This window comes from Myotis daubentonii, chromosome 9 (genome assembly GCF_963259705.1).
Source record: "Myotis daubentonii chromosome 9, mMyoDau2.1, whole genome shotgun sequence".
In the NCBI taxonomy this organism is placed as follows: domain Eukaryota; kingdom Metazoa; phylum Chordata; class Mammalia; order Chiroptera; family Vespertilionidae; genus Myotis; species Myotis daubentonii.
Window position 1 is genome coordinate 18775681 of NC_081848.1, and position 25610 is coordinate 18801290.

Below are 25610 nucleotides of genomic sequence, written 5' to 3' on the forward strand. Positions count from 1 at the left end.
AGGTCTCTTATAAACACCCAATCTTAAGGATTCAGTCCCCAGTTACATCACATAAATCTCTTATTTTCATGGTAGCCTTTGTCTCTGATATTTTCTCAGTTGCTTGTTTAATCCGTCTCCCTCTCTTCCATGAAGACACTGTGGAGGCCGACAGGAGCCTTACCTGGCTAGTTTGCCTCTGAATCCTAAAGTGGGAGCTGGGTACCCAGTTGGCATTGATTAAATATCTGTTGAAGGAATGAATGGGCTCCTAATTGTCGACTGCTGGTACTACAGATACTTACTCATCCCTGTTGAGAAGTTTTTAATTCTCACGTTTCTGAAGATTAAATGAGAATGTAAAGCTAAGTCTTAAAATTAAAAACAGTTTGGAAATGTGGGAAACATCTGCAGAGAAATGATTCTGGCATTTGCAGCGATGGGGGGAAAGATTTTCTCTTAAGTCAGCAGGCTGCTGGCCTCTATCGTTATCATCGGAAAATGCTTGCCTATTTTTGTTGGTTTGCTCAGGAACTGGGAACATCTGGCACTGGGATCATAGCAGTTTTTCATTTTTAAAGCGAAGAGTTGCAAGAACGTTGGGGGTTGGGAATGGAAGAGAAAATGCCTTAAGAAAATGAAAGCAGCCTAGAGAAACCAGAAGCTCGTGTTCCTTTTATTTAAAAATACTTTCAAAATTTCTTTTTTTTCAATTACAGCTTAGTTTCAGATGCACAGCGTAGTGGTTAGACAATCATACTTTACCAAATGGTCCTCCGATATTTCAAGTACCCGCCTGGCACCAGTACATACACAGTTATGACATCGTATATCTTCTAAAAATACAGGTTTCCTTGGTTCTTCAAGAGTCTTACTTAAGGGAAGCTTCCTAGAAAGTTCTTAATTTGTGTGGTTTCTAAATAAGCAGACTCTTAGGGCTATACAAAAAAAAAAAAAAAAAAAAAAAAATTGCGTGTGTAGCCCCGCCTACTTGAGGTTCATCCAGGCCCAGAAAGTTGTGGCTAACAGGACAGGCGTTGGCCGCTCTTTCTGGAACGTCATTCTGATCCCTTTAAAGGTGGGATCATGACGGAGGATGTGGGGGAGGAAGGCGGGAGCCCAGGGCTGGAGAGTCTCCGTTGACATAGTAACTTCAGCTCCGGCTCCCCTGCTCCAGGCTCCCAGGCTCCGCTGCCACCCGCCGCCCCGCCTGCACTCACTCACCCCGGGAGCCGGGCCGCTTCCTTGCGGGGTCCGCTGGGGGACCCCCTCACTGGTGATTTCTCCCCCTGCTAGCAGCAAAGCCGCTCTCGGAGCTCGGACCGCCAGGCGTCCGCACCCCCGCCTCACCCTCGTCCCCTGGGCGCCCGTGTGCCCCGGGCCAGTCCGGCGAGTGACGCGGAGCGCGCACCGCGTCCCCGGGAGCTGCCCAGGCGTCTCCCCAGGAGCGGAGCGGAGCGGGGCCCGGGCCAGCCCGGCTTCCCGCCATGAACCCCAGCCCACCGTTCGGGGCCCGGCCGGGCGGCTCTCCCCGGGTCGCGGCCGGGGCGGGCGCGCGGCGCAACGAGAGCCAGGACTACCTGCTGCTGGACGCGGAGCTGGGAGAGGACGGCTGCGCGCAGCCCCCGCTGACGCCCTACGGCTACTACCCCAACGTGTAAGTGCGAACCGACCCGCGAGCCGGGGCTGGGACCCCAGGAGCGGAGGGACGCGTGCGGGTCTAGATCGCTCCCGGGGAGCAAGCGCGGGTGGGTGTGCCCGCGAGCGTGGGACCGCAGGCCACCGAGACCGCCGCGGGTGATGATCGGGGGGCTGGTCAGTTTCTGCAGTTGGGGTGTCAGCTGGCACCCTCGAAGGGACCCAGTGTCCTGCGCCAGTGGCGTGCATGGTCTGGGCAGGGCACTGGTTCAGATGGGCGCCCCTCTGACCCAGCCACCGTGGGAGAGAGGAGTGGCACACGGGGTCCCTGGCTGCCCCGGTGCGTGTCCCCGCGCGCTGCCTGCCCTAGCCCCTTAGGGGCGCGCACAGGGCCTCCGGACCCCGGACGGCAGGGGAGCTGAAGGATTGCGTGGGAGGGGGTGCACTCGCCCTGGGACATCCTCTCCCCCCCCCCCGCCGGGTCACCAGGTTAAGTCTGGGAAATAGAACTTACAGGCTTCCCCACCCGAAGCTTTTACCGAAGGCGTCCGGGGAGATGAGCCTGCTAGGGTGCGGGCCGGCGAGGAGAAAACTGTAGAAGCCGTGGGAGTGCTGGGGTAGGGGTCGTTTCTAGTGCATTCTCAGTAATTAAAATACTTTAAGAATTTGTGGTGTTTTGGGGGGTTAGGGGCGGGTGGGGGGTGGAGAGGCGATTGGCAGAGGCTGGCAGAGGGCGAATGGAGGAAAAGCCTCCCTTCCCCCACCCGCCTGGGCCCACTGGTGCAGCTGGTAGATAGCGTTTCTTCCTCTTTGCTCCTCCTTCACTTGACTGGGTAGTCTGGTTTCCTGACTTGACACATCCATCCGTGTGCGGTTTCCTCTTAGGAAAGCAGGTCTCAGTAGCAGGTCAGTAAGCAGCTCTAGAGGTGCATGTGGGGGACAGGGCATTTCCGCCCCCTTGGCCCCTAATAGACCCCCAGGATAGCAGAGCGCGCCCTGCAGCCTTTGGCCAGGGCTGCCCACAGCCACAGCTGCTGTGGTGCGCTTTCACAGTAAGAGGTGAACCCCAGGAAATGGAGCGTCTCCTTTTTCCCCCAAGATGAAACGAAAAAGTTAGAACTGGTTGCATTCATCTGTGTGCTGTACAACTTGAAATCATTTACTGTTACTTATCTTTTTTGTTTTAAGATGTGAAATTTTATTTTAGGCTATTGGTTTGTAGGAAATGCCTAGTATATTTTTTTCTGTATGTGTATGTGTCTTTTTCTTCTTTTTAAAATTAAGATATATTTTACATACCATACAATTCATTTTAAGTTGTACAGTTCAGTGGTGTTTAGTATATCCACAAAGTTGTGAAACCATCATCACTATCTAATTCCAGGACATTGTCCTTATCCCCAGAATAAACTTTGTATTTGATTTTAAATTACAGAGTATTTTTCTTTCTTACGGTACAGCCCTTCTCAAACTTTAGTGGACCTATGAATTACCTGCAGATCTTGTTGAAATGCAGATTCTGATTCAGGGCTCTAGGTGCAGCCCAAGACACTGCATTTCTAACAATTGCTGAGAAAGGTGGAGGCTGCTGGTCCACGGACCACACTCTGAGTAGCAAGGAGATATATGCCAAGAAAAAAATAGAAAGAAAAATGAATCAATCCTGGTTATTGTAAATACCGCTATTTTCAAATGTGACTTGAGAGTATATGTTTAAAAAATAGATGAACTTTTTTTTTATTGGCTTAGATTTGAGATCTACTAAAACGGTAATATCTGTGGCTAAGTTAAGCAACTTAAAATAGCTATACTGTTTTTTAAATATTAGACTGTCCCATAAACAAAAATCTTTTCTTTTTATCACCTGATTAGTCTATAATCACTTGTTACTGTCTGTGGGAAAAATAATTCGATTTAAAAACTAGTGGTAATATATTAGTAGTGAGAGAGACTAAGTAAAGTAATAACATCATGTTCTAAAAACTTCCCCCAATGTTTTCTTCAAATGTAGTTTACTGCCGTACTGATGTATCTAGTTTTTACATTACCTACTATGCAGAGAGTATTTTTCTCCCTTAGTTCAGGAATTCCAGATCCATCTTAATGGCTAGACCTGGGCAGCGGAGAGATGAGCAGAAATATTTGAATGTGCTTCAGTTCATAAGGAGCACCCCCTCATGTCATGTCAGAGTTATTATAATAAATTTAAGAGTGAGCCTTGTTCCAGAATTAGAGTTTGGCCTTGTCTAAATCTATTATTTCCAAAGGGTTTTATAGTTACTTTTTATTACCATTTACTCTGGCAAGGTTTTTATTTTTCCCAGTTAAAAGTCAAGGAACTGAAATATTTTAACCAATAAACAGCAGTACTTCACACCTATGATGTAAGAGAAAGAGCTAAAGGAAACTGCTCCCCTTTGGTGGAGAGTACAAATAAACCCTTCTGTATGCTAGTGACATGTTATTTCAACAATTTCATACATTTCCCCAGAGTGGGAGGTGTGTTCTTTGTGAAAGGGCAATCATTAGTACACTTTGGACATGGGCATGGCCATTTTCTGAAATCATCGAGATTTTCCTCTTATAAGATCACAATTTTTTTGAAAGTTGTCTTTTCTGTGAGATAAATTCAATGACTCTTGCTAAAAAATTCTGTTTCATAATGCACTTATGTAGAAAGATTTTTACATATGTTCATGAGGCTTTACTACTAAAAATTGTGGCAAATTATTTTTGTTTGGGAGCAATTCTCAGACCTTAATAGTGTAAGTAGTAACATTTTGAAATGGTTTTTAGAAGAAAAAGATTCAAATTCTTCCTTTTTCCAACTTTTAATTAGTAGTCAATTAATGTGCCCTGTTTGGGTCAATTTGTAATGGTGATTAGCAAGAAATGGTCCATGTTCTGGCAGAATCCTAGGACGTGTATTATTTAGAACTTAAAAGTATGTCTCTTGTTCATCACTTCTGAGTATGAGGAAGAATTCTGGACATAACAAGTAATATTAAGGGTTTCTAAATTCTCAAGATCTGAAACACAGTCCAACTAAGCATTCTGTTTGGAAAAGGCTGACTAAATAATTAAGCATATTGACATAGTAAGCTGTTTGTAAACTAAAGCTCTGGCAATATAGTGGACTGAGATAATTTTAAAAAATTATGGTTATTAATACCTAGCAATACTGGGTAAAATATTTAAAATAATTTTAAAACCCAGTTTTGCAAAAAGTAAAGGAGATTACCACGTGTCACAAGCAAAGAAATTAAAAGGCAGAGTATAGCCTGTGAGCTGATGCTGTGGCTGCCTGGGGGATTATGGATGGGAGTGACCAGGAGCTTGGAGTCTAGTGTCCATATGAAATGGAGAGAAGCTAAGACCTTGGTTCCAGATGAGGCAGCGAGTGGGGACTGAGACATCTTCAGCCCTGCATAAGTCCAGGATCCTTGTTTTTATGAGAGGCTAGGCTAGAAAAATACACCACCCGCACAAAGTGAAAACAAGAAACTTCATTAATAAAAGGAAAATGAATCTCCCCCTAAAAATTTCATTCTTTGGGCCTGCATGTCACATGAGTTTTGGTTTTTGCTTTTATTTTTTATACGACTGAGCTCACCTGGAAATCTTCAAGCTGAAAAATACCCTTAGGACTCCTGGAAGAGTAAAATAGAACACCATTTTGAAAGAGTACCAACCATCTCAACTGCCAAGGATTTTCAAGAAAATGGCAAAAGACAGAAGAGCATGGATAAACATATGTTCACTGTAATACATGACAAAACGTGCAAGGAAATAGTCAACCAAGCATGAGAGCAGATGATACAATCCATGAGGGAGAATCAGCATGAGATACAACAGCCTTATTGGATCCTGATAATGGAACTTGAGATAATGCAGCAACATGAAAGAGAATATAAAATACAGGATATAAAAATAAAAGTGTTGATAATATATAAGGAGAAATCAAACTCTAAGGAGAGAATAAGACCTACTTAAAAAATAGGAACTCTATAAATGAAAATATAATTTTGAAATAAAAACTCTGTGGAAGAGTTAAAATGCAGATTAACCATAGCATAATTGGTGATAACACTCAGCAGGCAGAGACATAAACGGTAAACATAAACATTAGTGAGTCATGGAATAAAAAGGTAGGAGTTCCAGAAGGAGAAAATGCAGAGAATAGGGGAGAGGCAACATTGGAATAGATAATGGCTGATGATTTTCCAGAAATGATAAATTTTCATGTTTATGAAGTACAGCAAAATTAGTGCAATACATAAAAATAAACCCATTTAAACAACTTACTGAGATTGCAGAACACTAAAGATAAGGGGAAATATTAAAATGAACCAAAATATAAGGGATTTGAATGAGTAAGTTATTTTTAATTAAAAAACTTCAATTACAGTTTATATTCAGTATTATTTTGCATTAGTTTCAGGTGTATCACATAGTGGTTAGACAATCATATGCTTTACAAAGTGTTCCTCCTGATATGTCCAGTACCTAACTGGCACCATGCATAGTTACTACAGTATTATTGACTATATTTCCTATGCTATCTGTTATATCCCCACTACTATTTTGTAACTACCAATCTATACTTCTCAATCCCTTCATCTTTTCCACCCCATCCCTGTAGCCTCCTCCCCTCTGGCAACTATCAGTCTGTTTTCTGTAACTATGAATCTGTTTTGGTTGCTTATACTGTTCCGTACAGTCCACATATAAGTGACATCATGTGGCATTTGCTTTTGAATGGCTTATTTCACTTAGCGCAATATCCTCCAGGTCCATTCATGCTGTCACAAATGGTAAGAGTTCATTATTTTTTATGGTCAAGTAATATTGTATATATGTTCCACTGCTTTTTTATCCACTCAACTTTGATGGCACTTGGGTTGCCTCCATAGCTTGGCCATTGTAAAGATTGCTGCATTGAATGTAGGGGTGTATATATTCTTTCAAATTAATATTTTGGGTTTCTTAGAATATATATCCAGTCATGGAATCAGTGGGTCATAAAGGCAGTTCCATTTTTAATTTTTTGAGAAACCTCCATACTGTTTTCCACAGTGGCTGAACCCTTCTGCATTCCCAACAACAATACAGAAGCATTCCCTTCCCTCCACATCCTCGCTAATACTTACTGTTTGTTGATTTATTGATGATAGCCATTATGACAGGTGTGAGGTGATATCTCATGATAGTTTTAATTTGCATTTCTTTGATGATTAGTGATGTTGAGCATCTTTTCATATGTCTATTGACTATTTGCATGTCCTCTTTGGAGAAGTGTATATTTAGGTCCTTTGTCCAGTTTTTAATCAGATTGTTTGTTTTTTTGATATTCAGTTGTGTGATTCCTTTTTAAATTTTGGATATTAACCCCTTATCAAATGTATTATTAGCAAATATGTTCTCCCAGTCAGTGGGTTGTCTTTTCATTTTGTTGATGGTTTCCTTCGCTGTACACAACTTTTTAGTTTGATATAGCCCCGTTTATTTATTTTTCTTTGATTTTCTTGCCAAAGGAGATATATCAGAAAAAATATTACTAACAGAAATGTCTGAGATTTTACTGTCTATGTTTTCTTCAAGGATTTTTATTTTATCAAGTTTTACATTTAAGTCTTTAATCTATTTTGAGTTTATTCTTCTATATGGTGTAAGAAAGTAGTTTTATATTTTTGCATATATTTGTCCAATTTTCCCGACACCATTTATTGAATAGACGATCTTTATCCCATTGTATGTTCTTGCCTTCTTTGTCAAATATTAATTGAGCAAATATGTGTGAGTTTATTTCTGGGCTCTCTATTCTTTTCTGTTTATTTATATGTCTGTTTTTATGCCAGTATCATACGCTTTAGATTGCAATAGCCTTGTAGTACAGTTTGATATCAGGTAATGTGATACCTCCAACTTTTTTTTCTCTTTCAATATTGCTATGGCTATTTGGGGTCTTTAGTAAAATTTGAGGTTATTTGTTCTAGTCTGTAAAACACACGATTGATATTTTCATAAGAATTGCATTGGATCTATAGATTGCTTTTGATTGTATAGACATTTTACTTTTCCTATCCATAAGCACAGTATATGCTTCTACTTGTTTCTTCTTTAGTTTCTTTCTTCGGTACCTTATAATTCTTTGAGTACAGGTTTTTTACTCCTTGGTTAAGTTTATTTCCAGGTATTTCATTTCCTTTTTTGATGCAGTTGTAAATGGGATTATTTTCCATTTCCCTTTCTTATAGTTCATTATTGCTCTATAAAAATGCAACTGTTTTCTGGGTATTTATTTTGTATCTTGCTCCTCTACTGAATTCATTTATCAGTTCCAGTAGTTTTTTTTTTTAAATGAAATCTCTGAAGTTCTCTGTGTACAGTATTATGTCATCTGCAAAAAATGACAGTTTTACTTCCTTTCCAATTTGGATGCTTTTTGTTTCTTGTTCTTGTCTGATTGCTGTGGCTAGGACTTCCAGTACTATCTACACTAATAAAAGAGAAACATGGTAATTGGTGTACGACCGCTACCCTTCCCATTGGCTAATGAGGCCAATATGCAAATTAACTGTCAGCCAAGATGGCGGCCGGCAGCCAGGCAGCTTGAAACTAACATGAGGCTTGCTTGCTTCGGTGACGGAGGACTCCAACGTTCCCCGCATGCCGCTGCAGGTCTCTGAGCCTGCAGTTTCAAACATTGTAACAAATATAGCTAAACAAAACCCCAGAAACCAGCTTTCAGCCAGCTGGGATCTCAGAGCTGGAGTTGATACAGAGTTTCGAGAACCGAAACAAACCAGATACCTGCTTTCAGGAGTGGAGGCCTAAGAGCTGGAGCCTCAGAGCTAAAGCTGGCCCAGAATAAAAAGAAAAAAAGGAGCAGTTGGGAGCTTCAGTCCCAGCCTGAAAACAGCCCTCAGCCCCTCACCCAGACTGGCCAGGCACCCCAGTGGGGACCCCAACCCTGAAGTGTGTGTGACCAGCTGCAAACAGCCATCATCCCCTCACCCAGGCTGGCCAGGCACCCCAGTGGGGACCCCCACCCTGATCCAGGACACCCTTCAGGGCAAACCAGCCGGCCCCCACCCATGCACCAGGCCTCTATTCTATATAGTAAAATGGTAATATGCCTCCCAGCACTGGAATCAGCGGAGCTGAGAGGCCTCCCAGCACCGGGATCAGTGTGACAGGGGGCAGTGCCCAAACCCCCTGATTGCCCTGCAGCTCTGTGTGTGACAGGGGGCGGGGCCATAACCTCCCTATCGGCCCTGCTCTGTTCGTGACAGGTGAAGGCGCCCCAACCCCCTGATCGGCCCTGCTCTGTGGGGGATAGAGGGCGGCGCCCCAACCCCCTGATCAGCCCTGCTCTGTGTGTGACACAGGGGGGAGCTCCTCAACCCCCTGATGGGCCCTGCTCTGTGAGTGACAGGGGGGAGCTCCCCAACCCCCTGATGGGCCCTGCTCTGTGTGTGACAGGGGGGAGCTCCCCAACCCCCTGATGGGCCCTGGTCTGTGCGTGACGGGGGGGGGGAGCTCCCCAACCCCCTGATTGGCCCTGCTCTGTGCGTGACAGGGGGTGGCGCCACAACCTCCCCATCGACTCTGCCTTGAGTGTGACAGGGGGCGGTGCCCCAACCCCCCAATCGGCCCTATCCTGACTGTGACTGAGGGTGGCATCACAACCTCCCAATCCGCCCTGCTCTGTGCATGACAGGGGGCGGTGCCCCAACTCCCCAATCAGCCCTGCTCTGAGCCCAACCAGGGGCTGCACCTAGGGATTGGGCCTGCCCTCTGCCACCCAGAAGCAGGCCTATGCCAGCAGGTCGTTATCTCCCGAGGGGTCCCAGACTGCGAGAGGGCACAGGCCGGGCTGAGGGATCCCCTCCACCGCCCCGAGTGCACAAATTTTTGTGCACCGGGCCTCTAGTGTTGAATAAGAGTAGTGCAAGTGGACATCCCTGTCTTGCCCTGGTCTTAAGGGAAATGCTTTTAGTTTTCCCCCAGTGAGTATGATGTTTTTCATATATGGCATTTATTATGTTGAGATATATTTCATTTACACTTTGCTGAGAGTTTTAATCATAAATGGGTACTGGATTTTGTCAAAAGCTTTTTTTGCATCTATTAATATGATCATATGATTTTTATTCTGCATTTTGTTTAAGTGGTGTATCATGTTAGTAAATTTGCAGATATTTACTAACCTTGCATCCCAGGAATAAATCCTACTTGATCATGGCATATGACCTTTATAATGTACTAGAGGCCCGATGCATGAAATCCAGAAGGAAGGATGTCCAGAAAGACGTCTGGTCTAATTAACATATTATGCTTTTATTATTATAGATTGCTGTATCTGGTTTGCTAATATTTTGTTGAGGATTTTAGCATCTAGTAGTATATTCATTAGGGATATTGGCATATAACTTTCTTTGTTGTTTATCTGGTTTCAGAATTAGGATGATATTGGCCTCATAAAATGAGCTTGGGAGTTTTCTTCCTTTTGAATTTTTTTGGAATAGTTTGAGAAGAGTGGGTATTAGTTCATCTTTGAATGGTTGGTAAAACTCACCTGTGAAGCCATCTGGTCCAGGAGTTTTATTTGTGGAAGTTTTTTTTTAAAATGACTGCTTCAGTTTTCTTAGTTGTAATTTGTCTGTTCAGATTTTCTGTTTTTTCTTGATTTGGTTTTGATTTATTGTATTTTTCTGGGAACTTATTTATTTCTTCCAAATTATCCAGTTTATTAGAATATAGTTATTTGTAATACTTCTTGTAATTCTTTGCATTTCTGTGGTGTCAATTGTTACTTCTCCTCTTACATTTGTGATTTTATTTATTTGGGTCTTCTCTCTTTTTTTCTTGATAAGTCTGGTTAAGGGTTTATCAGTTTTGTTTATCTTTTCAAAAACCAGCTCTTGGTTTCATTGATATTTTAAAATGTCTTTTAGGGTCTTATTTTGTTTATTTCTGCTCTGATCTTCGTTATTTCCTTTCTTCTACTCACTTTTGGCTTTGTTTTTCTTTTCTAGTTTTTTTAAGGGTAAGGTTAATTGCTTATTTGAATTTTTTCTTTTTTTTTAAGATAGTCCTGAATTTCCTTTGTAGGACTCACTGCTTTTTCTGTGTTCCATAGATTTGGGGTTGTTGTGTTTTCACTTTTATTTGTCTCAAGATATCTTTTGATTTCTTCCCTGATCTCATTATTAACCCGTTCATTGTTTAGTAACATGTTTTTAGCCTTTATGTGTTTGTGTGTTTTTCTTTCTTTTTTTGTGATTGAATTTTAGTTTCAGACCTGATGGTCAGAGAAGATGCTTGATATGATTTCAATCTTCTTAAATTTATTGAGACTTGTTTTGTGTCCTAACATGTGGTCTATTCTAGAAAATGTTGCATGTGTACTTGAAAAGAATATATTGAAGTTTTAAAATTCAAAAATATATACAATGAAAATGTACTCCTAATGTAACTTGATACCTATTTTATATAATGTGTTGCTTGTAAGAACTATGTTTTTTCTTTTATATAAAGGCGTTGTCTACTCTTTAGGTGTTACTGTTTTATACAAAGTTGATGCTCCATTGCTGATAGGATCTTTTTAAACAAGGACATGGACAAAAATAGATTCCTATTTAAAGGTAATATCAATGAATCACAGTTGTTGGAGAACCCCCAAAAGATCCTTAATTCTGTTCTTTATTTCACATGATAAAAACAAAAGTGACTTTTTTGGAGACATTTATTTTTTATTTGATCCATGAGTTCCATGAAAACATTTCTGTTTCATGAAATAGTTTAAATTAAATAGAAACTGTGACTATTTAATGTTAAAATGCTTGATACTCTCTCAACAAAGATTTTAAGATTATTTTTATTGTTCCTTTGGGAACAAATAAAATTATTCCTGGTGCATGATTAGGCAATACAGAAAGTATCCTGAAGAAAGAGACTATTAAAAGATAACAGCTGTTTAAACTCAAAGTAGATTACATTATTAATGATCAAAATCAAAAACTTGAATAATGTGCCATAAGCATGATATTGAATTATAGACATTGTCACAATAGTGTTTATATGATGTTTACCTATAGGACATAATATTATTTAAAATTAAACATCATGGAGAACCTGTTATTAAATAAAGGTACATGGAAGATTTCTTTATTAAATGTGACTTCATCTTTTTTTTATTATATTAGAAATTTTTTCAATTACAGGTGAAAATAACTTTTTTTATGGGTCATGAATTCTTTAAAATTTCTGTTGACTCCAGGATGGTTTTGGATAACCTATCTATGATCCTTAAGACCCAGACTTTTAATGTCTAACTTAAAAGAAGTAACCTTAGGTGAGAGAGCACAGATAAATAAAATCCCCAGACATAGCCTTCTTTTCTCCAGGCAAAATAAAATATTTCTTCAACACATTTATGTATAAATAAGCTAATGTAGAAACTCAGATTGCAGGCTAGAGAATGTTTTGTTATGTTAATTACTATACCACACTACTCTCTTCGAGAAGTTTAAGATTGAAGTGAGAGTATGGACTCAGGCCTGTGAATCATATTAAATTTTCATGTTTCTCCTTCATTTTGCATCCATATGTCTAACAAATATGTCTGTTCAAACATCTGTCACATTTAAAAAAATAAATTTTCATTGATTTCAGAGAGGAAGGGAGAGGGAGAGAGAAACATCAGTGATGAGAGAGAATCATGGATTGGCTGCCTCTTTCATGCCCCTTACTAGGGATTGAGACTGTAACACAGGCAAGTGCCTTGACTGGGAATCGAACCCTGACCACCTGGTTTATGGATCGACACTCAACCATTGATCTACACTGGCTGGGCACATTTTTTATACTTATTTGTTTATATATCTCTTTCCTTCTACTAGACCAGTGGTTCTCAACCTTCCTAATGCCGCGACCCTTTAATACAGTTCCTCATGTTGTGGTGACTCCTAACCATAAAATTATTTTTGTTGCTACTTCATAACTGTAAGTTTGCTACTGTTATGAATCATAATGTAAACATCTGATATGCAGGATCTATTTAGGCGACCCCTGTGAAAGGGTCCTTCGACCCCCCAAAGGGGTTGCGACCCACAGGTTGAGAACTGCTGTACTAGACTGTAAATCTCTAGAGGTGGGGCAATCCTCCATCTGTCTACATTTAACAGAGTGTGTAGCAAGGAGAAGCTACAAGTTAATTTATTCCTTAACAAAGATATGGTCCTTTCCTCAATACAGAGGTGGGCAAAAATAGGTTAATAATAATAATAAATACAACAATAGATAAATAATAATACAAGAATAATCTTTGTGTTTTCTGTACTCACAACTCTAAATCTACTTTTGCCCTCCCCTGTATCCTATATAATAAAAGGGTAATATGCAAATTGACCCTAACAGAGGAATGGCCGGTTGCTATGGCATGTAGTGACCACCAGGGGGCAGATGCTCAATGCAGGAGCTACCCCTTGGTGGTCAGTGCACTTCCACAGCCAGAAGCCGGATCATGGCTGGCCAGCACAGCAGCAGTGGCAGGCTGCCAGAGGGATGTCTGACTGCCAGCTTAGGCCCGATTCCCCAGGGAGTGGGCCTAAGCTGGCAGGTGGATATCCCCAGAGGGGTCCCAGACTGCGAGAGGGTGCAGGCCGGGCCGAGGGACCCCTCCGAGTGCATGAATTTTTGTGCACGGGGCCTCTAGTTTGTTATAATAAGGAATGAAGTGATACAACTCTTTTTATAAAAATAGCATCTGAGTCCTCTAGGTTAGGCAGAAGAATGAATGTCCACATAGAGGATGATACCCATATCGTATATCCCAGTTGCATATCCACTGAAATTCATCTCCTTTTGGGGAACTGGCTACCGCCACTGCCATGTTGCTCTCCTTTTAGCCTCCAGCCTCAGGCTCTTCCTTTCAAGTTCCTTCTGCTCACCCAAGATGAGGCTGTATCTTTGTCAGGACCTGTCAAATGCTCAGGGATAACCAAAGAGCAATAATGAGCAGAGAAGACCTCTTCGCTGGCTGTAACTGCTGTGCTAGCTCATATGCGGAGTCTCCTAAGACTGACCCCTGCCTACCAGTAAGCTTCATCCAGCTGGCGAGAGCATTCTTCCCTCCTCTCCTGAGACCATCCTCACCCTCACACAGTCTAGCCCCTAATAATTCCTAGCCCAGACAGATGAAGAGCCAGCCCCCTCTTTTTATTCAGTGTAAGATATACTTTTCAAACTCCATTTCTTTTTCTAGGATTTCCCTTTTTCCTGAATCATTGACATTAAGTAGGTTCTCCCATTTAACCTGACCTGCAAAGGGGCAGAAATACCAAAACATGACCACCCAGCAGCAGTATAAGGATAAAATCAAGCAGCTCATTTCCTTACAAGAGCATACTTATCAAAAGTTAAGTAAAATCGATCAAAGGGAGCATGTGCGATATTATGATTTCTTATACATATGTAGTGGTTTAGAATTCACAGAGAATCCTAATATCATGTCCTCTGAAACAACATCTATAGCCATAAAGTTAAGGCGTGGACCTTGGTTAAGAGTTGGCATTTTCAAAGCTGCTCTCAGGGGGAAAGTAAGTGTAACAAATTACCTTTGGATCTGTTCCCCCCCTCCCCCTTCTTCATTTAGGAGTCAACAACCCCCTGCTGGCCCCCTGCCACTTGGGTTGATGGTGGGTCTCCTTTAATTGACCACTTTGGGGTCTGTGTTCTATATGACAGAAACCACCTATTTTGTTTTCGCATCTTCCCTGCCTTGAAGTAATCAATAGCCTAGCCGCTGATAACAAATTATTATCAGGAAACATTTTTTTCAGGGGGAAGACACTGTAGGTTGTGGAGTTATTGCCAAATGTGCTGAAATGCCTACATATATTTTGCAACAGAAATTTTGTTTACCTCTTGGAAGACATTGCATAATTTTTTCTCTAGGCAGTTATGTTCCTTGAGTTATAAGAAGGAACTTCATAAGGCAATTCATCTCTGCTTTTTGGAAAGTCAATCATAAAAGGAAAACATTTTCTTTAAGTCCATTCTTGTTTTCTTCTCTCTTCCATAAAAAAATGCTAAATATAAGTGGATCCAGTTGGATAAAATTACCATTTGTGATTGCTCTTTGTCTAGGAATCTTCTGCTTGCTCTGAGTACACGGAAAAATGCTCATCTGTATGCCAAATTTCAATTGAACTTTAGCATCTAAAATTTGGTATGCTGTTCAAGATTCTTGAGCCATTGAAATTGATCAACTCACATTTGAAACTGCATATAGAAATGAATGTTACAGATACTCATACAACATATACGAGTGTGGTATAACTGTTTTCTAGCTAATTCAGATGACTCAGTCAGGACCACGAGGAGAAATGATGTTAATGAGAGTTACCTAAAGTTCAATGCAAGTTGCTGTTTCTTTAGAGGACTAATCTAAAATCTTTACGTATATTTGGGGGGACTAACACCTTTTGAATACCTACTGTGTAGCAGGTCCTTTTTTAGTTGTCATACAAATGTAATTTTGTCTTCAGAGCAGCCACTTGGCTATGTTAAACGTCCATATTATAAGTGACATTACTGAAATTTAGAGATGTTAGGCCATGTTCAGAAAATTACACAGCCGGTAAGTTGTTATCAAGTGGAAAAAACCCAATGCATCTTAGATAACACAGACTGGAGCACATGGACAGAAGGGCTGGCAGCTTGCATAGTCCCCTACTTCAGTATCCATACACTCATGTTTGTCCCTGACACAGCTGGATACTTGGTGAGCTGTGCTCCTGGAGTTCATGTTCATCATTCCTGTCCCTCTCTTTCTACAGCTACTGGGGAAGCCACAGGTTGGCTCTGACCTGCTGAACCAAGGTTTTTTGTTTTGTACTCATCGCATCTACCTTATTTTCTAGGTGAGGGGAGAAGACGGGATGGAATGTTATGAATAGCAGTAATAAGTATGTTTAGCCTCTACCTTCTCTTTTATTGAAATCATAACTGTCTTTGCAGTTCAAGTTTCATATTGCACAGCTTCACTAATTTGTGAATCTATATATTCATTCATTTTTATATGATTATCCTAGTAATAATAAAAATAATCGATTTATTAAGGGTTTCTATGTACCAGGCTTTCCTCTAAATGTTTTATAGGTATTAACTCATTTAATATTTATGACAGACCTATGATGTATTTTACTGAAAAGAAAGAAAAAAATACCACATCAATGAGAGGTTAAGTGACTTGCCAAAGATTACATGACTAGTAGTTGGCAGAAATTGGAAGAAAGAAAGGAAGAAGCAAAAGATTTGGTTTGATCACTTATCTAGGTAAAATTACCACTGTTATCTAGGTAAACAGTGACAGGTTTTGAAAAACTGCCAATCTTTGTCACAACAGGAAGATTATGAATATGACAAAACTAGGTAATCTGTAGATGATTTTACCAAATTGTCCACAAACTTTTATGACTCTTTAAAGATAAATGGTGAAGCTTTCTCTTACTGGTTATTTCTCTCTAATGTGTGGCTGAAAATGGCTTCTATGCTATAATGTAGTTGTATCAGAAAAATGGACCTGACTCAAATAGTAGTGTGAAACTGGAGGACTTGCATAGTTTTTAAAGCATTTTATATGGCATTTATCTGAAAGTGTATATTGCCAGACACCAGTTACAGTATGGGTAGTCATGTTAGGACTGATTGTCTATTCAAGGCAGACTTTGTTTCAGTTACAGCAGCTCTGGTTTTGCAGCACAAAGTGCATTTTGGCCTGGCATATCGTGGGTCAGCACAAAACTCTCGCATGAGACTGGGAAGAGTTCTCTTCATGGGAATTACCAACAAGATTATCTTGACAGTTATAATAAGAATTGGAAAACATGATCTCTAGGCTCTTTTCGAAATTCTTTTTGGCGAATAAACTGTTATAGATAAAACTTGATTTAATTATTACGGTGTTAACCTCCTTGAAACAGAATTTTGCATTGAATAGGCTGAAGGTGGCAGTGGTGACTATGAAAAGCTGATCCTGAGCAGGCGAATCCCCACTCCTACCCAGAAAAATGTTTTCTGCGGGATCCTTTTCCTCTGAGGGCATTCAGGGCCATCCTGAAGGATGCAATAATTGCTCTCAACAATAGTTATTTAAGCTCCTTGGATAAGCCATGCACCATATTTGGAGAACCATGAACACTATACCTTATAAAGTTTAAGGTTCTATTGATTATAACATGCTCTGATATTAAATATACCTCCAAAAACAAGCAAAAACAGTGCTGTCAATTCAATCTATACCTTAGGTTTTTATTTTACAATGATTGAAGCAGCTTTTTTAGTTAATTAGATATAGATTTGCTCTTATGCACATATGGAAGAAAGAAAATCTAGACAAAATGAATTTGGGTAAGGGATTCCTAAAGCTCCGTCACATTTAGAGATGGACTTTCCCGATCACTTTTCAACTCAGAATCTTCAATGCCCGTGGTTTTCCACAGAGCATTGTCCTCTGCCAAAAAGGACAATGGTCATGCAACATTTCTTTAAAGAAGCCAAAGGACCCATGATAGACCCAAAGCTTTTAGTGCTGGGCAGTGAAACTGACTTTGCAATTATACAGAGCTTGACTATTTGATTCACAGTTTCCAAACGTTGCTAAACAAACAGCTCACCGCTGTTCCTCATGTATGCCCCACCCTCCCCAATACACACATGGACTTACACACACATATTTGTTTCTTAGGCTTGAAAGGAATGCTTAGCTCCTATCTCCAGGATTTATTTCCCAGCCACTGTGATCCATTCTGAAACTTTGGATGCCATTACTTTTAATACTTGTACATGGACTTGCAATGAAAACAATGTCATGGTCATGACTGATACCCGAAGGCAGCGATTGCAAGAAGCCTTAGATGATAAGACATGTCCTATCCCAAACAAGTTGAAATGGGAGAAAAATATGTGTCTTAAAATTAAGGAAATATGGTGTTTGGTGTGCTAGTTAAGGTGAATGAGAGAGAAGATGTAGCATGAAAGATTACAAGGCACGCAATATCCTTTGTGATCTGCCCAGAATTTAAGAGGCTTAAACTTCATTCTCCAGCTGACGTTAAAACACAAATAAGACTATGACAGTCTCTTGCTTTATTTATATTAGCTGCTTTGATCCTCACAGCAAACCTGCGTGTTCGGTAATATTTTCTCTTATAAATGAGGAAGCAGAAGTTGAGAAAAGCAAAGTAACTTACCGAAGAATTTATGGCTCTCAAGCATCTGAGCCAGTTCTTGAACACATTTGACTGTTTGGTTTGCTTGTTTGGCTTTGGACCTCATGGTCTGTACTTGTTCCCCTCCAGCGGAAAAGTGGCTCCAGGAGGGCAGGGGTCTGGTGTGTAAACAGTGACTAGCATGTGGTGGGATTCAATAAATGTGTGTTGGATGACGAATCAATGTCTCCCTTATAAAAAGAGATTTCAGTAGATTGGCCTTATCTCTAAAATGCTCTTCTCTCTGGGTCTCATTTGGCATTGCTAGACTTTACCTTTACAATTTTTTTTTTTTTATCATAGCCTTCTCTAAAACACTACAATATTGGAGTTTTATATTCTTGCAACTTAGGTCATTTAGTGAATTCTAAGAGCTTTCTTTGTATATGCTTGATCCCTAAAATGGTGTTTGTTAAGTATTCTTAAATAATCCTACAAACAAGAATATATGAATATAAATTCTTTCTTTCTTTACATGTGTTGACAGAACACTCATGGGGATTTATCTTTTGCTTGTTTGTTTTTACTTAAATAGCAAGAAGAAAGGGACTTGAATTTTTATTTAATAAGTTGAAAGATTTTGTGCACACTGAATTTCCTGAGACCAAAGCTCATTGCTTAAAGACTTTAATGAAATAATTCATACTTAAATTAAGTCTTAAATGAAATAATTCAGCTTAAAATCAAGAAAGTGAGAAAAGAATGTTAAGTAAAAATGGTCTAAACGTTATGTTATGTTGATTATGTACCATAACTGTGATTTGGACCACATTGTACCTGGGCAAAACTTACAAAGTCATATAGTTGATTTTCATTATAATCTAGCTTTCAGAAATTAATTATTTTTAAATTGGATTACAACTTCTCTTATACCCAGAAAGGTTTATAAATGATGCTTATCCCTCTTCTTACATGCATTATAGTGAGCGATATTACTAAAGGAAAAGTGCTGCCCATTAAGTGATGTAAGCACAGGAAAAATATTAGCAGCCTTTTATCTAAACCTGCACACGGGTGGATTACAAAAGGTTTTAATCAGTGGTTTGCAAATCTGCCTATATGGGGTGGGGTGAAAGGAGGTTTACAGTTGTGAGTACATGAAACACAGGCTTTATTCTTGTATTATTATTTACTAACTAGAGGCCCGGTGCACAAAAATTTGTGCACTCGGAGGGGAGGGGGGGTCCCTCAGCCTGGCCTGTGCCCTTTTGCAGTCTGGGACCCCTCGGGAGATAATAACCTGCTGGCTTAGGCCTGCTCCTGGGTGGCAGAGGGCAGGCCCAATCCCTAGGTGCAGCCCCTGGTCGGGCTAAGAGCAGGGCCGATTGGGGAGTTGGGGCGCCTTCCCCTGTCATGCACAGAGCAGGGCAGATTGGGAGGTTGCGAGGCCACCCTCAGTCACGCTCAGGGTAGGGCCGATTGGGGGGTTGGGGCACCATCCCCTGTCACACTCAAGGCAGGGTCGATGGGGAGGTTGCGGTGCCACCCTCTGTCACGCACAGAGCAGGGCCCATCAGGGGGGTTGGGGCTCTGTACCCTGTCATGCACAGAGCAGGGCCGATCAGGGGGTTGAGGAGCTCCCCCCTGTCACTCACAGTGTAGGGCCGATAGGGGAGTTGGGGCACCGCCCCCTGTCACACTCAAGGCAGGGCGGATCAGGGGGTTGGGGCGCCCCCACTGTCACACTCAGGGCAGGGCCAATGGGGAGGTTATGGTTCTACCCCGTCACACACAGAGCAGGGCCCCTGGGGGGGGGGGGCGCCGCAACCTGTCACACACAGAGCCACAGGGCGATCAGGGGTTTGGGGAGCTCCCCCCTATCAGGCACAGAGCAGGGCTGATCAGGGGGTTGGGGCGCCTTCCCCTGTCACGAACAGAGCAGGGCGGATAGGGAGGCTGTGGCCCAGCCCCCTGTCACACACAGAGCCGCAGCGCGATCAGGGGGTTTGGGCGCTGCCCCCTGTCACGCTGATCCCAGTGCTGGGAGGCCTCACAGCTCCGCTGATCCCGGTGCTGGGAGGCATATTACCCTTTTACTATATAGGATAGAGGCCTGGTGCATGGGTGGGGCTGGCTGGTTTGCCCTGAAGGGTGTCCTGGATCAGGATGGGGGTCCCCACTGGGGTGCCTGGACAGCCTGGGTGAGGGGATGATGGCTGTTTGCAGCTGGTCACGCACCCTTCAGGGTGGGGGTCCCCACTTGGGTGCCTGGCCAGTCTGGGTGAGGGGCTGAGGGCTGTTTTCAGGCCAACTGAAGGTCCCAACCGCTCCTTTTTTTTCTTTTCTTTTTTATTCTGGGCCAACTTTAGCTCTGGCTCCAGCTCTGAGGCCTCTGCTGCTGAAAGAAGGTATCTGGTTTGTTTCGGTTCTATAATCGAAACAATGTGTAACTCTAGCTCTGAGATCCCGGGCTCGCTGAAAGCAGGTTTCTGGGGTTTTGTTTAGCTTCTATATTTGTTACAATGTTTCTTAAACTGCAAGCTCAGAGGCTGGCAAGGCAGGCTGGGAACGCTGGAGTCCTCCGTCACTGAAGCAAGCAAGCCTCATGTTAGTTTCAAGCTGCCTGGCAGCCGGCCGCCATCTTGGTTGGCAGTTAATTTGCATATCTCGCTGATTAGCCAATGGTAAGGGTAGCGGTCGTACGCCAATTACCATGTTTCTCTCTTATTAGATAGGATTATTGTATTATTTTCCATATGAATAATGTAAACCTACTTTTGCCCCACCCTGTATTTCAGAATCAACAGGATGATTTTTAAATATATAGATTCACTAAGAATTACAAGAGTTTAAATAAATCAGAGTTGGGGAGGTATGACACTAAAATAATTCCCCAGTGGATTTTAATATGTAGCCACTTTGGGAAACCTGATGTTTCAGATACTTTGGATTCATTGAAAAAACCAGAGTTAGGAACTAAATCTAATTTCAATAAAGAAAATCATTACTGTGTATTCATCCAAGAGTAAAAACATGAGATTAAAAACCTCGTTTTTTAAAGATTCAATAATCAGATATTACAGACAAATTGGGAAATAATGTATTTTAATTCAGAAAATTCTCTTCAAATACCTACCACCACACATCCTTAACTTAACATCTAAAATTTTTTGTCATAAGTTTAAACAGTTGTAAAGGATGCCAATATATTGTGAAAATTAGCATTTTTAATAAAATTAATCCATCACTTTATAAAAATAATATTTTATTAAGTCCAAATGCTAGCAATGTAATATTCATTACCATTAATTAAAAAATATACAAACTCTTCTTTAATATATTTTACTTGAAATTATTTTCACATAACATAAATATCATGTTACACAATATTTTTTCTTGAAATATTTTTATTGGTGACCCTATAAAATTTCCTGAAACAAAAGAAAGCCTATATAAAAATTTAAAGAGTATTCCAATTATTATTAAATTAATATAACTAATGCAATTGCAACAATACAAAAATAACAATAATACCTAACACATAGCGCATTTCCTATGTGCCAGGCACAATTCTAAGCACTTTACCTATATTAGCTTCGTTAATGCTAGCGAGAATCCTAAAGGAATTTAATATTATTATGTGAATTTTACAGAGGAGGAATTTGAGGCACAGGGAGATTAACTTTCTTAAGATTTCATAGATACTAAGTAGTGGCTTCAAGATTGGATCCTAGACATATTTGCTCCAGATTTTAGACCTTTTGGATCAAAATTGCATACATTTTAATCAGTTATAGTTTATTTTTTGTTTAATATTTATTAGAAATGCATTTCTTAAAAAAATGGATGGGGAGACTTGGTGTCTTGGTTAAAGGAGGCTTAGTTTGAACTTTGTGATTTTTAATTTTATTTTTCAAAATTTATCTTTATTGTCAAAAGTATTACAGATGTTCCACCCCCCCCCCTTTGACCTCCTCTATTCTGCTCCCCCCGCCCCCCCCAGGCCTTCTTGTCCATGGGTTATGCATATATGCATAGAAGTTCTTTGGTTAGTCTCTTCCTAACTCCCAACCCCCTTCCCGCTGAGATCCCTTAGTCTGTTCTGTGACATTTATTTAATGTTCAAGAGGCCTTTACACATTCGATCAATGCCAGGAATGGGTGAGGGTCATACTTTTCCTTTGTAAAGTGAGGAAAGGAGGTTGTGAAATGGAAAGTGGGAAAGGAGAACCAGTGTGACTAGTTGACTACCTGGTGTTCTAAGGCAAACCTAAGGGAAGTTTTAGGAAAGAATACACATGGATACGGAGGACTTGAAAACAGATTTCCGTAAAACTATTTCTGTCCATGTACTTCTTGCAAAGGTGTTGGGTGCCGCAAGGGTATGTATTCTCCAGTTTAAAGACAGCTGCCCTAGAGTAGGACGTCTCCAGGTGTGTGCCCCAGCATCATCTGGGAACTTGTTAGGAATCCAAATCATCGGGCCCCACTCCAGACTTACTGAGTCAGAAACTCTGAGGGTGGAGGCCAACTACCTTTTGTTGTTTTTTTTTAAAATGTGCAGCTTGACTCGGACCACTGCCATTGATTCTACACAGCCCTCAGAGCATGATGCTACTTTCTGCTACGGTTACCATAATTTATCCAGTCAAAGGCATCACCATTGTAAGATAAAGTCCCATTTTAAAGATTTTTAAATGTAAAAAGAAAAGGTTGTTTTCCATTGAATTAATATGGTCTTGCCTTGCTTACAAGATTGTCAAGGGTACAGGCTTCCTTGCCACTGTGTTTCTCTCACCTTTCAGTGCTCGCTGGGCAAGGTATTGAGTTAGTATTTGCTGAGTGCACATCACCATTGGGCTGCTTTCTATATTGTATGTTCTCTGGGTTTTTAATTTTCTCTTCCCTTCTTCTCTGCCCTGACAAAGCCTTATCCTGAGGAAATATTTGATGCTCAGTAAACAATTGTAGATTCATTGACTGATTACTTATGGAGTTGTAGGCTGGTATTAAAATCAGGTAGGAATTGGAGAGTTTGGTGGTGTCTTTGGCTAAGGAAAAGAGGAAATAATTACTGCTTCTATTTTTGGACAATGAGAGAGGGGACAGAGTGTCCTTTACTGTGAGAAAGTTGGGATTAGAGTCAGGAGATAAGGAATAGTCTTTGATTGGTATTTGTCTCTCCATTATCTGAAATCACATTGGTTGTTTATGTGACTTTTTCCCCTTGTATTCCCATTAGCGTATAATCTTAATGAAGGAAGGGACTGGGAGTCATTTTCCACTCTATTTCAAGTATCTAGCACCTGTTCACAGCAGTTAATAAATATGTTGTGAATAAACAATTGCATAAATGTGTCAACTGAGATTTACTAAAGCCTAGGAGGGTTTTGTGTGTGAAAAAATTATTTACAATAATTGATGTTTTAATCTTACCCACTTACATTAAGTTGCGAAATTTAAATCTTAGGATTTCTCAAGCTTTTATTTTTAAAATTATTTATTTATGTTTATTGAGTTGTATTTTACATATATTAGTTTCATGTGTACAACAGAATGCTTTGATTTGTATAAGTTGAAAAATGATCACCACAACAAGTTTAGTTAACAGTCATCATCACACATAGTTATTTTTTTCTTGTACTGAGAACTTTTAAGATTTACTCTCTTAGCAACTTTCAAATATACAATACAGTATTACTAACTGTGGTCATCGTGTTGTATATTACATCCCCATGGCTTATTTATTTTATAACTATGTGTACCTTTTGACTACCTTCACTGCCTCTGGAAACTACCAAATCTGTTCTCCTTATCTTTAAGTTCAATGTATTTATTATGTGTTTGTTTTTTTTTCTCTTAATATTGCAGCAACCTGTGTTTTAGAAAGCTCTCCAGGTGATTCTAATATATGCTAAGATTTGAGAGTCACCGCCTAAGAGAAATTCTTACCCATATGCCCCAAGATATACATGTAGGAAAGTTCAAAATATCATTGTTTCTAATATTGAAACAAAATTCCCAGCAGGGACAGCCTATTTTTATTTTTATTATTTTCTCTCTGTGCTACCCATGATGCTCAGCACCATTCCAGCCCCTCTGTCTCTGCTCTTCCATGAGGACACCCTCCCACTCCTCCAACTCACCCTGTCACATAGCATACCCTGCAAGCTCCACTGTGACTTCCTGGGAAACCCTGCACTACACCCACATGGACATTATCTTCATTTTACACATTAGAAAATATAAGCCTGGCCTCTAGAGTAACTTTGTCCCAAAGTCACATAGGTAATTGGCAGGACTGGGATTCAAACCCAAGCAGTTGAACTCCAGAGTCTATGTTCTAAACCCCTACTCTACACCCTCTTAGGTAAGGCATTTTTAATACTCACCTCCAAAGGGACAGAAACAAAGACAAAGAAACCTTTTCTGTTATATTTCAACTCACAACAGTAGGTGGCTACTACATATGAGTATCAATCTTATTTTATCATGCAACCTCTGATATTTGGTAGGACTATCTAGGACCAAATTTAAGTCACTTATTCTAAAATTTCAGATTGTACAGAAAGAAGTGTCTTACATAATGAAAAGAGTAAAAAGGAAAGAGAATAGAAAAGGAATTTTGAAGATGTGATTTGCAAATGGATTCACCCTGCAGTATTTGGGGACTCAGAATGAAGTCAGAAACTTCTTGAATTTAGGGACTGCCCCAAATTGATAGGTACTAAATATAGAACTGCTTATTCAAATCCTTGCAAGTCCCACTGAAATTGGGTGATTTCCCCTATTTTCCTTCCTCTGTATACCTCCTTCTTTCTTCAGTTATAATCTTTATTTTTAAATCTGTTGTGTTTCTTTCTCTTCCTTTTTATGACTTGGCCAACCCATTTTCAGGAGGGCTAGAAGAGGCATAGAAATCAGAATTAGGAACTATCCATAGTCAAAGCAGTTTTGGATTTTTAGTATACCAAAATATTTATTTTACCACAGACTCACTTCACTCACTCAACTGAGACCATCTTTTGGTGATGCTATGTTGTATCTTAGGCATTGTGAGGTGTGCCCCAAGCAATTCATTGATAACTGGACTTAAAGGACCACATTTTCAAAGGAATTTGCTTTTTTTTAAAAATTACATTTTAGGGAATTTTTAATATAATCCCTAGGATCCCATGATATTGACATACCCTTTTATATGTTTTCCTGAGTGGAGAGAGAGGAGTGAGGCTTGTTATGTAGCCCATCTATATCGAGCCTAAGGGAACTTCTCTTCCTTTTTCATCCACCAGATCAGTTGCAGAGTAGAAGGACAAAAAGGATATGAGAGCCACTCACTGTTCTTGAAAGTACTCCAGAGTGTTCATATGAGTTAAAAAAAAATGTGGGGCGGCGGGGGGGGGGGTACTTCTGAGTTGGCATGAAGCTCATGAATACAATTTATGAGTGCTCATCCCAACCTAAATAAAAGAATTCTGTGTATATTTCTTAAATATGTTTATTTTTATTTTTTCATTTTTAGAGAGAGAGGAAGGGAGAAAGAGGAACATTAAACATCAATTGGTTGCCTCCTGAATCAAGCCCACAACCTGGGCATCGAACCAGCGACCTTTTGGTGCATGGGACTATGCTCAACTAACTGAGTTATACCAGCCAGGACTACTGTGTATATTTCAAATGAGCTTGAGCCTCTACTTTTAACTTAAGTGAAGCAGAAACAACAAATGAGAAGTGGCAGACAATATTTGAGGTGTTTTACTTTTCTGTCAATTT

At 40.5% G+C, this 25610-nt stretch overlaps 1 protein-coding gene across 1 annotated transcript in view; it reads left to right on the forward strand.

Annotated features, from left to right (window-relative positions):
- The first annotated feature begins 996 nt into the window (after window positions 1-996).
- Window positions 997-25610, forward strand: part of TRPC6 (transient receptor potential cation channel subfamily C member 6) — a 112442-nt gene continuing 87828 nt past the window's right edge. Inside the window, exon 1 of the mRNA XM_059708056.1 lies at window positions 997-1636. Coding sequence (XP_059564039.1) covers window positions 1467-1636 — 170 coding nt within the window. The 5' untranslated portion in view covers window positions 997-1466. The remainder of the gene's footprint in view (window positions 1637-25610) is intronic.